The sequence below is a fragment of the Brassica rapa genome, chromosome A05 (genome assembly GCF_000309985.2).
Source record: "Brassica rapa cultivar Chiifu-401-42 chromosome A05, CAAS_Brap_v3.01, whole genome shotgun sequence".
NCBI lineage: Eukaryota > Viridiplantae > Streptophyta > Magnoliopsida > Brassicales > Brassicaceae > Brassica > Brassica rapa.
Window position 1 is genome coordinate 678,523 of NC_024799.2, and position 18,764 is coordinate 697,286.

Genomic DNA, 18,764 nt, shown 5'->3' on the forward strand with positions numbered 1-18,764 from the left:
AACTTTACGAAGAACATTAACTACTAATTATACTAAGCAGAAATAAAATGATTTGATGTTTTAGTCATATTTGATAAGAGATGGACTCGTCGATTTTTTTTCTGATATAACATATATAACGCACCTTTCAATTAACGGCTTATGTTTAGGGGACAAAACGTATTATTTGCTAGCGGATAAAAGTAGAGGGAATAAAAACTGATAAAATTTTAAGGGTTATATGGATTAGTGGATACATACGCTGAAGGATTTTCCATTAACATTTCTTTTCCGGAAAGCAATAAACGGTGCCGAGGCCTATGGGGGTAAGACCATGTGATATAACTTTATTAACTTGACAGTCCCCTACTAATGGATCGAATATGTTTGAAGTTTCTACACAACATCTAGCATGAAGTATCTCCTCTCAGCCTTTTTTATGACTTAACAAAAATATTATATTTAAATCGCACTGAGCCAGCCTTTTACACCACACCACCTCTATATATTAGACCAAAAGCACCATTCGCAATACATCTAAAAAATTTCAACAAAAAACATGGCATTTCGTTTTTTTCCTTCGTATTGGCGGATCGTCCTGGGGTTATGTTGTATGTTTACACTTGTGCATACGGCACTCTCAACACCTCCGGAAGATCCTGTGAGATGTGTCTCAGGAAACACGGATTGTAGCGTCACAAACTCATACGGAGTCTTCCCAGACCGGTCCACATGTCGAGCCGCCAACGTTGCGTACCCAACAACCGAAGCCGAGCTTGTCTCTATCGTGGCAGCAGCCACAAAAGCCAGACGCAAAATGCGTGTGACCACTCGATATTCGCATAGCATTCCTAAGCTTGCGTGCACGGACGGAACCGACGGTTTGTTCATAAGCACAAAGTTTCTAAACCACACGGTGCAAGCCGATGTAGGGGCCATGACCCTGACAGTTGAGAGCGGTGTGACACTTAGGCAGTTGATAACTGAAGCGGCTAAGGTTGGATTGGCGTTGCCTTATGCACCATATTGGTGGGGACTGACCGTGGGTGGTATGTTGGGAACCGGTGCTCACGGGAGCTCATTGTGGGGTAAAGGAAGTGCGGTCCATGATTATGTTACCGAGATCAAGATTGTTAGTCCTGGCTCGGTCAATGATGGATTTGCAAAGGTTAGAGTATTAAGTGAGAGTACAACTCCTGTGGAGTTTAACGCGGCAAAGGTTTCTCTTGGTGTTCTTGGTGTTATCTCCCAGGTTAGATCATCTATATTTACTTTTTTCGGTTTAAATAAAAACCAAAATTATACTCTTTAACTATAAATGTTTCATTTATTAAAGGTGACTTTTGGTTTACAACCAATGTTCAAAAGATCGTTAAAATATGTTATGAAAAACGATTTGGATTTCGATGATCAAGTCCTCACATTGGGAGAAAAACATGAGTTCGCGGATTTCGTATGGTTACCAAGCCAAGGTAAAGTTGTGTATCGAATGGATGACCGAGTAGCAGTCAACACGCCGGGCAACGGTTTGTATGATTTCTTGCCGTTCCGTTCCCAACCCTCTGCGGCATTAGCCATCATAAGATCATCAGGTTCCTAGCTATCTTTTTTTTTTACATCAGTTCCTAGATATCCTTATTTCTAAGGCTATAACAGGTAACTCATTTTAGGAATGTATAGAATAAAAGGAATTGAAACTAATGGAATAAAAATGGAATGAAATCGTGATAATTTAAGGAAGTAAAGGAATGAAATATGTAATTGTGTTTTAATTATATTTTAATTATATCATTCCTTACATTCCTTTTCTTTTTATTTATCATGAATGATTTTAACATGATTCACAGTTTTTTCATTTATCCCACCGAAATGTATGTAATCCAAATGTTTTGTTTTACCAATTAACAGGTATTTTTTTTGGAATACGTATGAATAACTAATTTTGCGTGATTTCATTCATAAAAAAAATCATTTACAGCCTAAAGTTTTTGTGAGAAAAAGGTTTGAATTTATGTGGAGGTAAAATATAAAGGTACATATGCGAACAATTTATGAACCAATATTTGAAGATGTAATCAGGTGGTTACTGAATTAGATTTCTATTAACTTATAACTTCAACCATGTCCTGGATAAGAAAATTTAACTGTTGGATGATAGACGTATTTAAACGTGACAACTTGACATCTATTGGTTAGAAAATAGATTAAATCTTTTTGTCAAAGGGAAAAAATGATATTTTACTTTACTGACGATTCCATCAAATATTATTTTAGAAATTTCATCTCTCGCTATCTTTTTCTCTCTTTTTCTTAGAACATCTCTGACTTTCCTTTTAATCATAAGATATATGTTTTGTTTCATTTCATTCTTATTGTACAATAATTTAGAGGAGAAGCAAGAGATATTCCGAGATGCGACTGGGAAGTGTACGGAAGCCACACTAATTTCATCTACACTGTTTAGTAGCTCCTACGGTTTGACAAACAATGGTAAAAACTAACTTTTCGTTTTATTATACATTTTGGTTGACTTCATATACGAAATTTATTCACTCCCATGTTTATGTTAAAAAAAAAATTCAATGGCGTTGTTTAGGTATTGCATTCACCGGCTATCCGGTCATTGGAAGCCAAAACCGTATGATGACGTCAGGATCATGTCTAGATAGCCTTCAGGATGGGTTAACCACGGCGTGTGCGTGGGATTCACGTATAAAAGGCGAATTTTATCATCAAACATGTTTCAGTATTCCTCTCACGCAAGTCAAAAGTTTCATCACCGACATAAAATCTCTTATCAAGATCGATCAGAAATCTCTATGTGGACTTGAACTTTATAATGGTATTCTAATGCGTTATGTCACGGCCTCTCCAGCTTATCTTGGGAAAGATACGGAAGCCATTGACTTTGACCTTACGTATTACCGAGCCAAGGATCCTTTAACACCGCGACTATACGAGGATTTTATAGAAGAAATCGAGCAAATTGCGTTGTTCAAGTATAATGCATTGCCACATTGGGGTAAGAACAGAAACGTAGCATTTGATGGAGTGATTAAAAAGTACAAAAACGCATCAGCGTTCTTGAAAGTGAAGGAGAGTTATGATCCGGACGGTTTATTCTCGAGCGAATGGACGGATCAAATCCTAGGGATCAAAGGGAACGCGACGATTGTAAAAGATGGATGTGCACTGGAGGGATTGTGTATATGCTCGGAGGATGCTCATTGTGCTCCGACCAAAGGCTATATGTGCCGACCGGGAAAAGTTTACAAGGAGGCTAGGGTATGTACACGTGTCCGTGACATAAACGCATAAGTGTACTGGTTCAACAAGTAAGTTATAAACAAAAATCTTCTTGCACAAAAGAAAAAATCTTCAAAGATTCTTACATCAGAAAGTCCCATTTGTCGTTATGAATGGGTTGATATATTTATCCACTATGATTTATGACAAGTTGCTTCATGCATGTTGATGTAATAACTACAGTAATGCAATTAAAAAATTTATTTTAATAACTTCGTTGTTGGTCGCTACGAATAACAATAAGTGTTTACACGCTCTTGCGTTAATTTAATAGTTAGCGTTAAAAAAATAGTGAACTAAAAAGTACTCTGCGAATATGTGTGATGTTGTCCGAAAGGTTAAAGTCAAAGCTCCGTGTCTTGTAAGTTTTTGAGAAGCTTGTCGTATTCGTCCAGTCTTTGTCCCCAATCGTTCTTGATCGTTAACGCCTTCACGTTAAGGTAATCAAGACCGCTATCTCCGGTGGACTTACTCGCCGAGGATGATGACAGCTCCACGCTTCTTATCTTCTTCTTCTTCATTCTATCGGCTTTGGATTTGTTCCGCTGAGCCGTCGCTCTCTGAATCGCCCAAAGCACGTCTGATCCCGTAATCTCCCTCTCCTTTGGGATCGGTTTACTAGGGTTCGAATCGGCGGACCGGAGGATGATTTGTTGGCCTAATCCACCGACGGATTCGGATGTTTGCGATTTCGTCGGGATGTTACAGAGTCGAAGGTGGATTCCGTCGTAATTACGCGGCGGAGGCTGTGAATAGCCGACGGAGATTGATGCGGTTATCCCCCTGAAAAATTGAACCGGCATCGGTACCGGTTTCACGGTCCACATTGCGTCTCCGTCCTTTATGTGGTGGTGGGAGAGTCTAGCCCACATATACAACTAATCAGTAGCTTGTTGGGTTTCACCAACAAAGCCCATTAATATATTGGCCCAGTCGATTACACGCATTAATTATTGGATATTTTTAGAAAAGATACACGTAGAACATTTTAGACGATGATTCGTCTAATACATATTTTAGGTAACGGCTTGAATAAAAAGATACACTTACTAGATATGACATATGACACTTTGTCACGTGACTTCACCACTAAAGTTATGTCACGTGAACCGGATACTTGTGAATCGAGTCACCCCACGGGTTGCCCACCAGTGTCTCGCTCGCCGAAATCGTTCTCAACGCTCTCCACACAATACTATTGCATTTAAAACCCGACCCGAACGCCAACTGCCAAACCCGATCTCCACGCTTGACCCGACACTTAGCCTCTATGTAAGCCAGCTCGTACCACAGAGACGAGCTGGAAGTGTTTCCAAACCGGTGCAACGTCATCCGAGACGGCTCGAGATCAACTTCACTGAGGCCAAGTCCTTTTTCAACCGCGTCAAGTAACGCTCTACCACCAGCGTGGATACAGAAATGCTCGAAACATAGTTTAAAATTCGGAACATATGGACTGCTCTTTAACCTAAAAAGCCTACTCTTTACAATAGAGATAATAAACCGGAGCTTTTCAGATAAAGGCAGAACAAGTGGACCAAGTGCGGTTAGATTCGTCTTTAACGTGTCACCAGCAACAATGGTTAGTTCTCTAGATAGTGATACTCCAACGATACCTTTGTCGTCTTCTTTTTGGTCTGCACAAGTGTAATGTTTGTCGCTAGCGCCTTTGTGGGTCCTAACGAGTTGAGTTAACTCGTACTTAGACCGAACTCTGTCTTGGCTCCGGTTTGAGAGCAAAACCGCGGCACCTCCTACCCGAAATAGACAGTTAGGGACTAACATGGACCGGTCGTTGCCTCGATACATACTTAGAGTCATGTTCTCCGTGCTAACAATGACAGCATAGGTATTAGGGTTTGCTTTAAGAAGATTCTTGGCGAGATCTACCGAGATTGCGCCGGCGCTGCATCCCATACCGGAGAGATTGTATGTTTTCACGTCGGTTTTGAGCTTGTACCGGTTAACAATCATGGAAGAGAGAGATGGGTTGGGGTTAAACAAGCTGCAGTTTACAATGAAGATTCCAATATCTCTCGGTTCGACTCCTGTTTTCTTGAATAGTGAGTTGAGAGCTCCGAATATAACTAATTCGGCTTCATGTCTCGCCTCGTACATCGATGGTGTTGGTGGAGAGGTCAGCATGCAACGTGGGGCGTACGTATCATCTCCTAAACCGGATCGGTTTAGTATCCTCGTCATGAATTGGATTGTTTCTTCGGTGTAGAGTTGAGCACCTTTGGCCATGTTGAAGAACGTTTCGGATGAGATTTTGCATGAGTCGGTGGGTTGGTGACATGAGAAGTCGACGAGGTAAACTGGTTTAGACCGGGTGCTTGAGTAAGCACAGAGGAGGATGGACATGATGAGTAGACCGATCTTGACCGGAAAAGAAGAGAAAAAGTCATGGTGAAATTGAAGTAGATGAAGCTGGGAGAAAGAGAGAACGAAAAGTATAAGCAGAGGAAACTTAAAATTTGCCATTGAAATGAACAATGTGGGAGATAGTTGGTTATTAGGTAGGTTTGTATTTATAAGCAACGTACAACACAACCTAATGTTTGGTATAAATAGACAATATGGGGACTGCGTTAAGGATTCGTGCTGCGGAGAACGTGGTGTGCGTTTTAAGGCTACCCTTCATAATAAAATATGGTATTACTATATAAATATCCATAGGTGAACGCACTTTTGAAACAACAACAAAATTGTAATCTTTTCGTGCCGTGTTGCAAGAAATTATTTCAGTACAAGAACACATAAACGACAATTTCAACATTTTATAAAGCTAAGCCTTTTTCTCAAAAAAAAAAAAGAACATTTTGTAAAGCTACCTTAATTCACTAATTAAGCATTTTGAGCATACTAATTATTAACCTATTTATTACCAAACATAGACAGTTTTCTGATTGGATTGCGTCGACTGCACATAGCTTTCATATCATCTGAGTTTAACTTTTATTTATTGAATTTAGCGGCTTCGAAACTTTTACACTTTACTTGGAAAAGTGTGTTGAATCATGTGTTTTTCCCTCAAATTGATGTATGTGGTTAACCAATTAATCCAAAAGAGGAAACTCGTAATAAGAAAGAGCTCCAAAGATAGAAAAAATTTATTACGAATCAGTGATCGGTTGAAGACTTGTCAGCCTACTTTTAATTATAGGTGAAGTGGTCAGTGGCTGGGAAAGTTGGAAGTGGACCAATGGGAAACATGTATTCGTACTTTTTAGGTGAGTGAGTTAGGTTGGACCATTTAATTTATTAAAAACCCTATACGAATTAGTTCACAGTTATTTGGCAGACGGATATCGTTGTATCCAACATCGTACAAACTCATCAATTCAACTCTTAAAGAAGTATCCTATATGCAGATGTTTATAAAGATATATATTTATGTGGTTCTGAATGATGATTGCAACTGAACAACACAGATTAGATAATTACTAACGATGTATTATGTTTGCCGAACAAAGACTTGTAATTGTTGTGTAATGTTTTAATTTGAAGCCTGGCGCAAGAAATTTGGAGTTTTTAGAATCATTTGTTCTTAACATACTCGAATTACTTTCAACCTCATAATTAAATACAATAATAATTGGAGTGGAACACAAAACAGGCAATTAAAAAGTTTGAAAATATTTAGATTTTTTTTGGAGATTTCTCTTTTAGGTTTTGATAATTACTATTATATGTTTTAAGTCAGCACTCGACATTTGTTTTGCTATATGTTGCTGGTTCTGGTTTGCATTGATTGTATCGCTGTACTATTTGAAGCCTAGATAAATTTTCAATTTTTGTAACATAAAAATATATTGTTAAGAACGACTTGGTTTCATTATGCCAAGTGGTTACAATCAAGTATTCTTATTGGATGATGGGTATGAATAAATGCTCACTGCGTACACTTTCTCTGCATCATATTTCAATGTTACAAACATATATTTTTAGATTTTGATTGAATACTTTTTTGAGTATTTTATTTAGGTTTTAGATTATGTGAATTCGTACTCGGAATTTTCCTACGTATTCACATATATAAACGATATTTATAACGTTAATGCTTCTAACTATGTAAAACTTCTCACAGATTTATTGGATTATCTATGTAAATCAATTTATGATCCTATTAATTAAGCAGATGACTATCATCACAGAGGTATAGAACCTACAAATATATTTTCAAGCTGATCGTTCTATAACTTTCCATTCATAGATACCCCTTACAAAATATTCAATTTTTCGGTAAATGGTTAATATACAGAATCATATAATCTTTAGTGTTGTTTTAAAATTTCTAACTATATTCTACATTTGTATTATATGTATTCTAAACTATATTTCATGGTACATGAGCATCGTTCTATTTTTTTTATCAATTAATTTAGTAAAACTTCATATGTTCCCTAAATCAATTGACAAACCATAATAAAATTGCGATACTAAAAAACGGAGACAACAAAGGTTCAAAACCTCCCTGACCATCATCATATGTTAGTTCATGATACAACCATGTATTAAAACAATATTGTCATATTTTATTAATTTTTCTCAAAATCTATGTGTTAACCCCGACAAAATATTCATTTTTTCGGTAAATGATTAATAGATTGAAGCCTATAATCTTTTGTGTTGTTTAAAAATTTCTAACCACATCCCACATTTGTATTAATGTATTCTAAACTCTTTTACACGGTACATGGACATCGTTCTATTTTTTATCAATTAATTTAGTAAAACTTCATATGCTCTCTAAATCATTGGACAAACTACAATAAAATTGCTATTCTAGTGAAATGGAGACATCAAAGGTTCCAAACCTCTCTGACCATAATCATATGCTAGTTCTTGATACAACTATGCATTAAAACAATATTGTTATATTTTTTGATTTTTTCTCAAAATCTATGTGTTAACTAACCCCTACAAAATATTCAGTTTTTCGGTAAATGGTTAATATACTAAAACCTATAATCTTCAGTGTTGTTTTAAAATTTCTAACTACATTCCACAATTTTATTAATAAATTCTAAACTATCTTTTGTGGTACATGGTTATCGTTCCATTTTTTTTATCAATTAATTTAGTAAAATTCATATGCTCTCTAAATAAGTGGACAAACCATAAAAAATCCCTATTATAGTGAAAGGGAGACAAAAAAGGTTCCAAACCTCTCTGGCCATCATCATATGTCAGTTCATGATACAAATATGCATTAAAATAATATTGTAATATTTATTGAATTTTTCTCAAAATCTATGTGTTAACCCCTACAAAATATTCAGTTTTTTGGTAAATGGTTAATATACTGAATCCTATAATCATTAGTGTTGTTTTAAATTTTCTAACCACGTTCTACATTTATATTAATGTATTATAAATTATCATTCATGGTACATGGTTTTCTTGATACAACTACGCATTAAGACAATATTATAATATTTTTTGAAATTTTCTCAAAATCTATGTGTTAACCCCTAAAAATATTCAGTTTTTCGGTAAATGATTAATATACTGAAGCCTATAATCTTTAGTGTTGTTTTAAAATTTCTAACCATATTATACATTTGCATTAATATAATCTAAACCATCTTTCATGGTACATGGGCATCGTTCTATTTTTTATCATTTAATTTAGTAGAACTTCATATGCTCCCTAAATTAGTGAACAAACCACAATAAAATCATTATTCTAGAGAAATGGAGACAAAAAAGGTTCTAAACCTCTCTTACCATAATCATATGATAGTTCTTGATACAACTATGCATTAAAACAATATTGTTATATTTTTTTGAATTTTTCTCAAAATCAATGTGTTTTTTCGGTAAGTTATTCGGTAAATGGTTAATATACTGAAACCTATAATCTTTAGTGTGGTTTTAAAATTTTTAACCATATTCTACATTTATATTAACGTGTTCTAAATTATCTTTCATGGTACATGGGCATGGTTCTATTTTTTATCAGTTAATATGGTAAAACTTCATATGCTTCCTAAATTAGTGGACCAACCACAATAAAAACATTATTCTAGAGAAACAAATACAACAAAAGTTCCAAACCTCTCTGACTATAATCATATGTTAGTTCATGATACAACTATGCATTAAAAATATATTGTTATATTTTTTGAATTTTTCTCAAAATATATGTGTTAACCCCTACAAAATATTCATTTTTTTTGGTAAATGGTTAATATACTAAATCCTATAATCTTTAGTGTTGTTTTAAAATTTCTAACCACATTCTACGTTTGTATTAATATATTCTAAACTATATTCTATGGTACATGATTATCGTTCTATTTTTTATCAATTAATTTAGTAAACTTTACATGCTCTCTAAATCAGTGGACAAACCACAATATAATCGCTATTCTCGTGAAATGAAGACAAAAAAGGTATCAAACTTCTTTGACCATCATCAGATGTTAGTTCATGATACAACTATGCACTAAAACAATATTTTCATATTTTTTGAATTTTTCTCAAAATATATGTGTTAACCCCTATAAAATATTCAGTTTTTCGGTATATGGTTAATATACTGAAACCTATAATTTTTATAGTTGTTTTAAAATTTCTAACTACATTCTACATTTGTATTTATGTATTCTAAACTATATTCTATGGTACATGGTTAGGGTTCTATTTTTTTATCAATTAAATTAGTAAACTTTACATGCTCTCTAAATTAGTGGACAAACTACAATAAAATCGCTATTCTAGTGAAACGGAGACAGAAAAGGTTTCAAACCTATCATCATATGTTAGTTCATGATACAACTATGCATTAAAACAATATTGTCATATTTTTTGAATTTTTCTCAAAATCTATGTGTTAACCCCTACAAAATATTATGTTTTTCAGTAATGGTTAATATACTGAAGCCTATAATCTTTAGTGTTGTTTTAAAGTTTCTAACCATATTCTACATTTGTATTAATGTGTTATAAACTATCTTTCATGGTACATGAGCATGGTTCTATTTTTTATCAGTTAATTTAGTAAAACTTCATATGCTCCCTAAATCAATGGACAAACCACAACAAAATCGTTATTCTAGAAAAACGTAAACAGCAAAAGTTCCAAACCTCTCTGACCATAATCATATGTTAGTTCATGATATAACTATGCATTAAAAAATATTGTTATATTTTTTAAATTTTTCTCAAAATCTATGTGTTAACCCTTACAAAATATTAAGTTTTTCGGTAAATGGTTAATATTCTGAAACCTATAATCTTTAGAGTTGTTTTAAAATTTTTAACTACATTCTACATTTGTAATTGTGTATTCTAAATTATCTTTCATGGTACATGGGCATCATTCTATTTCTTATAATTATTTTAGTAAAACTTCATATGCTCCCTAAATCAGTGAACAAACCACAATAAAATCATTATTCTAGAGAAACGGAGACAACAAAGGTTCTAAACCTCTCTTACCATAATCATATGATAGTTCTTGATACAACTATGCATTAAAACAGTATTGTTATAATTTTTGAATTTTTTCCAAATTCTATGTGTTAACCCCTACAAAATATTCAGTTTTCGTTAATTGGTTAATATACTAAAACCTATAATCTTTAATGTTGTTTTAAAATTTCTAAACACATTCTACATTTATATTAATATATTCTAAATTATATTCTATGGTACATTGTTATCATTCCAAATTTTACCAATTAATTTAGTAAAATTTACATGCTCCTTAAATCAGTGGACAAGCCATAATAAAATCGCTATTCTAGTGAAACGGAGACAACAAAAGTTTCAAACCTCTTTGACCATCATCATATGTTAAGTCATGATACAACTATGCATTAAAACAGTATTGTCATACTTTTTGAATTTTTCTCAAAATCTATGTGTTAACCCCTATAAAATATTAAGTTTTTCGGTAAATGGTTAATATATTGAAACCTATAATCTTTAGTGTCGTTTAAAATTTCTAACCATATTCTACATTTTTAATAATATGTTCTAAACTATCTTCCATGGTACATGGGCATGGTTCTATTTTTTATTAGTTAATTTAGTAAAACTTCATATGCTCCCTAAATCAGTGGACAAACCAGAATAAAATCATTATTCTAGAGAAACGGGGACAAAAAATTTCAAAACCTCTGTGACCATAGTCATATGTTAGTTCATGATACAACTATGCATTAAAAAAAATATTTTTTATATACTTTAAATATTTCTATAAATCTATGTGTTAATCCCTACAAAATATTCAATTTTTCGGGAAATGGTTAATATACTGAAACCTATAATCATTAGAGTTGTTTTAAAATTTCTAACTACATTCTACATTTGTATTTATGTATTCTAAACTATATTCTATGGTACATTGTTATCGTTCCATTTTTTATCAATTAATTTTGTAAAATTTTCATGCTCTCAAAATGAGTGGACAAACCACAATAAATTCGCTATTTTAGTGAAACGGAGACAAAAAAAGTTTTAAACCTATCTGACCATCATCAGATGTTAGTTTATGATACAACTACGCATTAAAACAATATTGTCATATTTTTTGAATTTTTCTCAAAATCTATGTGTTAACCACTACAAAATATTCAGTTTTTCGGTAATGGTCATGAAGCCTGTAATCTGTAGTGTTGTTTTAAAACTTCTAACCATATTCTACATTTGTATTAATGTGTTCTAAAATATCTTTCATGGTACATGGGCATGGTTCTATTTTTTATCAGTTAATTTAGTAAAACTTCATATGCTCCCTAAATCAGTGGACAAACCACAATAAAATCGTTATTTTAGAAAAACGGAGACAACAAAATTTTCAAACCTCTCGGAACATAATCATATTCTAGTTCTTGATACATCTATGCATTAAAACAATATTGTTATATTTTTTAATGTTTCTTAAATTATATGTGTTAACCCATACAAAATATTTAATTTTTCGGTAAATAGTTAATATACCGAAACCTATAATCTTAAGTATTGTTTCAAAATTTCTAATCACATTCTACAATTGTATTAATATATTATAAACTATCTTTTATGGTACATGGTTATCGTTTCATTTTTTATCAATTAATTAAATAAAATTCATATGTTCCTTAAATAAGTGGACAAACCACAATAAAATCGATATTATAGTGAAACGGAAACAACATAGGTTCCAAACCTCTCTGACCATCATCATATGTTTGTACATGATATAGCTATGCATTAAAATAATATTGTCATATTTTTTGAATTTTTCTCAAAATCTATGTGTTAACCCCTACAAAATATTCAACTTTTCGGTAAATGGTTAATATACTAAATCCTATAATCTTTAGTGTTGTTTTATAATTTCTAACCACATTCTACATTAATATTAATATATTCTATATTACATTCTATGGTACATTGTTATCATTCCATTTTTATCAATTAATTTAGTAAAATTCACATGCTCACTAAATAAGTAGACAAAAACCACAATAAAATCGCTATTCTAGTGAAACGGAGACAAAAAAGTTTCGAACCTCTTTGACCATCATCATGTGTTAGCTAATGATACAACTATGCATTAAAATAATATTGTCATACTTTTTGAATTGTTCTCAAAATCTATATGTTAACCCCTACAAAATATTAAGTTTTTCGGTAAATAGTTAATATACTGAAATCTATAATCATTAGTGTCGTTTTAAAATTTCTAATCATATTCTGCATTTATATTAATGTGTTCTAAACTATCTTTCATGGCACATGGGCATGGTTCTATTTTTTATCAGCTAATTTAGTAAAACTTCATAGGCTTCCTAAATTAGTGGACAAACCACAATAAAAACGTTATTCTAGAGAAACAAAGACAACAAAAGTTCCAAACCTCTCTGACTATAATCATATGTTATTTCATGATACAACTATGCATTAAAAATATATTGTTATATTTTTTAATTTTTCTCAAAATCTATGTCCCCTACAAAATATTCAATTTTTCGGTAAATGGTTAATACAATTAATCCTATAATCTTTAGTGTTGTTTTAAAATTTCTAACCACATTTTACGTTTGTATTAATATATTTGAAACTATATTATATGGTACATTGTTATCGTTCCATTTTTTTATCAATTAATTTAGTAAATTTTACATGCTCTATTAGTGGACAAACCACAATAAAATCGTTATTCTAGTGAAACGGAGACAACAAAGGTTTCAAACCTCTTTGAACATCATCAAATGTTAGTTCATGATACAACTATGCATTAAAACAATATTATCATATTTTTTTAATTTTTCTCAAAATCTATGTGTTAACCCCTACAAAATATTCAGTTTTTCGGTATATGGTTAATATATTGAAACCTATAATCTTTAGAGTTGTTTTAAAAATTTTAACTACATTTTACATTTGTATTTATGTATTCTAAACTATATTCTATGGTACATGGTAATCGTTCCATTTTTTATCAATTAATTTAGTAAAATTTACATGCTCTCTAAATCAGTGGACAAACCACAATAAAATCGCTATTCTAGTGAAACGGAGACAACAAGGGTTTCAAACCTCTCTAACCATCATCATATGTTAGTTCATGATATAACTATGCATTAAAACAATATTGTCATATTTTTTGATTTTTTCTCAAAAGCTATGTGTTAACCCCCTACAAAAAATTCAGCTTTTCGGTAATGGTTAATATACTGAAGCCTATAATCTTTAGTGTTGTTTTAAAGTTTCTAACCATATTTTACATTTGTATTAATGTGGTCTAAATTATCTTTCATGATACATGAGCATGGTTCTATTTTTTATCAGTTAATTTAGTAAAACTTCATATGGTTCCTAAATGAGTGGACAAACCTCAATAAAATCGTTATTCTAGTGAACCGGAGACAATAAAGGTTCTAAACCTCTCTGACCGTAATCATATAATAGTTCTTGATACAACCATTAAATAAAAAAATATTATTATATTTTTTGAATTTTTCTCAAATTCTATGTGTTAACCCCTAGAAAATATTCAGTTTTTCGGTAAATGGTTATTATACCGAAGTCTATAATCTTTAGAGTTGTTTTAAAATTTTTAACTACATTGTAAATTTGTATTTTTGTATTCTAAATTATATTTCATGGTACATGGGCATCGTTCTATTTTTTATCATTTAGTTTAATAAAATTTCATATGCTCCCTAAATCAGTGAACAAACCAAAATAAAATCATTATTCTAGAGAAATGGAGACAACAAAGGTTCTAAACCTCTCTTACCATAATCATATGATAGTTCTTGATACAACTATGCATTAAAACAATATTGTTATATTTTTTGAATTTTTCTCAAATTCTATGTGTTAACCCCTACAAAATATTCAGTTTTTCGTTAATTGGTTAATATACTGAAACCTATAATCTTTAGTGTTGTTTTAAAATTTCTAACCATATTCTACATTTGAATTAATGTATCTAAACTATATTTCATGGTACATGGGCATCATTCTATTTTTTTATCAATTAATTTAGTAAAACTTTATATGTTCACTAAATCAGTGGACAACCCACAGTAAAATCGCTATTATAGAGAAATGGAGACAAGAAAGGTTCCAAACCTCTATGACCATAATCATATGTTAGTTCATGTTACAACTATGCATTAAAACAATTTTGTCACAATTTTTAAATTTTTCTCAAAATCTATATGTTAACTCCCCTACAAAATATTCAGTTTTTCGATAAAAAGTTGATATACTAAATCCTACAATCTTTAGTGTTGTTTTAAGACTTACAAACACATTCTCAATTGCATTAATATTTTCTAAACTATCTTTTATGGTACATGGTTATCATTCTATTTTTTATCAATTAATTTAGTAAAACTTCGTATGGTTCCTAAATGAGTGGATAAACCTCAATAAAATCGCTATTCTAGTGAACCGGAGAAAATAAAGGTTCTAAACCTCTCTGACTGTAATCATATGATAGTTCTTGATACCACCATTAATTAAAAAATATTATTATATTTTTTGAATTTTTCTTAAATTATATATGTTAACCCCTAGAAAATATTCAGTTTTTCGGTAAATAGTTATTATACTGAAGTTTATAATCTTTAGTGTTGTTTTAAAATTTCTAACCATATTCTACATTTGAATTAATGTATTCTAAACTATATTTCATGGTACATGGGCATATTTCTATTTTTTTATCAATTAATTTAGTAAAACTTCATATAGTCCCTAAATTAGTGGACAAACCACAATAAAATCTCTATTCTAGAAAAAATGAGACAATAAAAATTCTAAACCTCTCTGACCATAATCATATGTTAGTTCATGATACAAATATGCATTTAAACAATTTTGTCACATTTTTTGAATTTTTCTCAAAATCTATGTGTTAACCCCCTACAAAATATTTAGTTTTTCGGTAAAAAGTTGATATACTGAATCCTATAATCTTTTGTGATGTTTTAAAAATTTTAACCATATTCTACGATTGTATTAATATATTCTAAACTATTTTTTATCAATTAATTTAGTAAAACTTCATATGCTCCCTAAATTAATGAACAAACCACAATAAAATCATTATACTAGAGAAACGGAGACAACAAAGGTTCCAAACCTCTCTGACCATAATCATATGGTAGTTCTTAATACAACAATGCATTAAAAAAATATTGTTAAATTTTTTTATTTTCCTCAAAATCTATGTGTTAACACTCCTACAAAATATTCAGTTATTCATTAATTGGTGAATATACTGAAACCTATAATCTTTAGTGTTGTTTTAAAATTTCTAACCACATTCTACATTTGTATTAATGTATTCTAAACTATCTTTGATGATACATAGGCATAGTTCTATTTTTTATCAGTCAATTTAGTAAAACTTCATATGCTCCATAAATCAGTGGACAAACCACAATAAAATCCATATTCAAGAGAAACGGAGACAACAAAGGTCCAAACCTCTTTGACCATCATCATATGTAAGTTCGTGATACAACTATGCCTTAAAATAACATTGTCATATTTTTAAAAAATTTCTCAAAATCTATGTGTTAACCCCTACAAAATATTTAGTTTTTTGGTAAATGGTTAATATACTGAAGCCTATATTATTTAGTGTTATTTTGAAATTTCTAATCATATTCTACATTTGTATTAATGTATTGTAAACTATGTTTGATGATACATAGGCATCGTTCTATTTTTTATCAGTCAATTTAGTAGAACTTCACATGCTTCCTAAATTAGTGGACAAACCACAATAAAATTGTTATTCTAGAGAAACAAAGAGAACAAAGGTTTCTAACCTCTCTGACCATTATCATATGTTTGTTCATGATACAACTATGCATTAAATCAATATTACCATGTTTTTAAAATTTTTCTCAAAATCTATGTGTTAACCCCTACAAAATATTCAATTTTTTTGGTAAATTGTTAATATACTGAAGCCTATAATCTTTAGTGTTGTTTTAAAATTTCTAACCACATTATACATTGTATTAATGTATTTTAAATTGCTTCATGGTACATGGTCATATTTCTATTTTTTTATCAATTAATTTAGTAAAACTTCATATGATCCCTAAATCAGTTAACAGACCATAATAGAATCACTATTCTAGAGAAACGGTGACAAAAAATGTTCCAAACCTCTCTGACCATAATCATATGATAGCTATTGATACAAATCTGCATTAAAACAATATTGTCATATTTTTTTATTTTTTTCTCAAAATCTATATGTTAACACCTACAAAATATTCAGTTATTCGTTAATTGGTTAATATACTGAAACCTATAATCTTTAGTGTTGTTTTAAAATTTATAACCACATTCTACAATTGTATTAATGTATTCCAAACTATTTTATAATGTACATGGTTATCGTTTCATTTTTTATCAATTAATTTAGTAAAATTCATATGCTCCCTAAATCAGTTGATAAACCACAATAAAATCGCTATTCTAGTGAAACGGAGACAACAAAGGTTTCGAACCTCTCTTACCATCATCATATGTTAGTTCATGATACAACTATGCATTAAAACAATGTTGTCATATTTTTTGAATTTTTCTCAAAATCTATGTGTTAACCCCTGCGAAATATTCAGTTTTTCGGTAAATGTTCTATTATATACAGAAGCCTATAATCTTTAGTGTTGTTTTAAAATTTCTAACCACATTATACATTTTTATTAATGTATTTTAAACTTTCTTTCATAGTACATGAGCATTGTTCTCTTTTTTTATCAATTAATTTAGTAAAACTTCATAAGCTCCCTAAATTAGTGGACAAATAACAGTAAAATCGCTATTCAAAAGAAACAGAGAAAACCAAGGTTCTAAGTCTCTCTGACCATCATCATATGTTAGTTCATGTTATAGCTATGCATTAAAAGAACATTGTCATTTTAAAAAAAAAAAACTCAAAATCTATGTGTCCCTACAAAATATTCAGCTTTTCGGTAAATGGTTAATATATTGAAGCCTATAATCTTTAGTGTTGTTTTAAAATTTCTCACCACATTCTACATTTTTATTAATTTATTCTAAATATCTTTCATGATACCTGGGCATCGTTCTATTTTTTTATCAGTTAATTTAGTAAAACTTCATATACTCCTTAAATCAGTGGACAAACCATAATAAAATCGCTATTCTAGATAAACGGACAACAAAGGTTTCATACCTCTCTGACCATCATCATATGTTAGTTCATGATAAAACTATGCATTAAAACAATATTGTCATATTTTTTGAATTTTTCTCAAAATCTATGTGTTAACCCCTACAAAATATTCAGTTTTTCGGTAAATGGTTAATATATACTGAAGCCTATAATCTTTACTGTTATTTTAAAATTTCTAACTATAATCTACATTTGTATTTAAGTATTCTAAACTCTATTTCATGATACATGAGCATCGTTCTATTTTTTATCAATTAATTTAGTAAAACTTTATATGCTCCCTAAATTAGTTGACAAACCACATTTAAATTGTTATTATAGAGAAACGGATACAACAAAGGTTCTAAACCTCTCTGGCCATCATCATATGTTATTTCATGATACAACTATGCATTAAAATAATACTGTCAAATTTTTTGAATTTTTCTCAAAATCTATGTGTTAACCCCCTACAAAATATTCAGTTTTTTGGTAAATGGTTAATATATTGAAGCCTATAATATTTAGTGTTGTTTTAAAATTTTTAACCATATTCTACATTTGTATTAATTTATTCTAAACTCTCTTTCATTGTACATGTGCATTGTTCTATTTTTTATTAATTAATTTAGTAAAATTTCATATGCTCCTTAAATCATTGGACAAACCATAATAAAATCGCTATTCTAGAGAAAAAGAGACAAAAGATGTTCCAAACCTCTTTGACTATCATTATATATGTTAGTTCATGATGCAGTTGTCGATGCATACATCTATCACTTCATACGGTAAATTAAGACCCGCTACAAGTTTCTGAACCTTGTAG

The 18,764-nt window shown here is 30.9% G+C and overlaps 3 protein-coding genes across 3 annotated transcripts; 1 reads left to right on the top strand and 2 right to left on the bottom strand.

The window, feature by feature from the left end:
* Window positions 1–488: 488 nt before the first annotated feature.
* Window positions 489–3,497, top strand: LOC103866439 (L-gulonolactone oxidase 5). The gene is made up of 4 exons (XM_009144363.2): window positions 489–1,231; window positions 1,316–1,571; window positions 2,368–2,469; window positions 2,576–3,497. The coding sequence occupies exons 1-4, from the start codon at window positions 539–541 to the stop codon at window positions 3,295–3,297; spliced, it is 1,773 nt and encodes a 590-aa protein (XP_009142611.1). The 5' UTR covers window positions 489–538; the 3' UTR covers window positions 3,298–3,497.
* LOC103866438 lies at window positions 3,472–4,219 on the bottom strand. Its single transcript, XM_009144362.3, has one exon. It carries the CDS (start codon window positions 4,155–4,157, stop codon window positions 3,630–3,632), a length of 528 nt encoding a protein of 175 aa, XP_009142610.1. The 5' UTR covers window positions 4,158–4,219; the 3' UTR covers window positions 3,472–3,629.
* LOC103866440 (3-ketoacyl-CoA synthase 13) lies at window positions 4,162–17,847 on the bottom strand. The gene is made up of 2 exons (XM_009144364.3): window positions 17,840–17,847; window positions 4,162–5,923 (listed from the first exon to the last, which is right to left on the bottom strand). Exons 1-2 carry the CDS (start codon window positions 17,845–17,847, stop codon window positions 4,381–4,383), a joined length of 1,551 nt encoding a protein of 516 aa, XP_009142612.2. The 3' UTR covers window positions 4,162–4,380.
* Window positions 17,848–18,764: the final 917 nt, after the last annotated feature.

Bases quoted from the DNA above. Each gene is read 5' to 3' on its own strand.
- LOC103866439 (XM_009144363.2), top strand. From the start codon at position 539: ATGGCATTTCGTTTTTTTCCTTCGTATTGGCGGATCGTCCTGGGGTTA. The intron at 1,232-1,315 runs GTTAGATCATCT...CATTTATTAAAG, and splicing joins TTCTTGGTGTTATCTCCCAG to GTGACTTTTGGTTTACAACC. The intron at 2,470-2,575 runs GTAAAAACTAAC...GGCGTTGTTTAG, and splicing joins CTACGGTTTGACAAACAATG to GTATTGCATTCACCGGCTAT.
- LOC103866438 (XM_009144362.3), bottom strand. From the start codon at position 4,157: ATGTGGGCTAGACTCTCCCACCACCACATAAAGGACGGAGACGCAATG.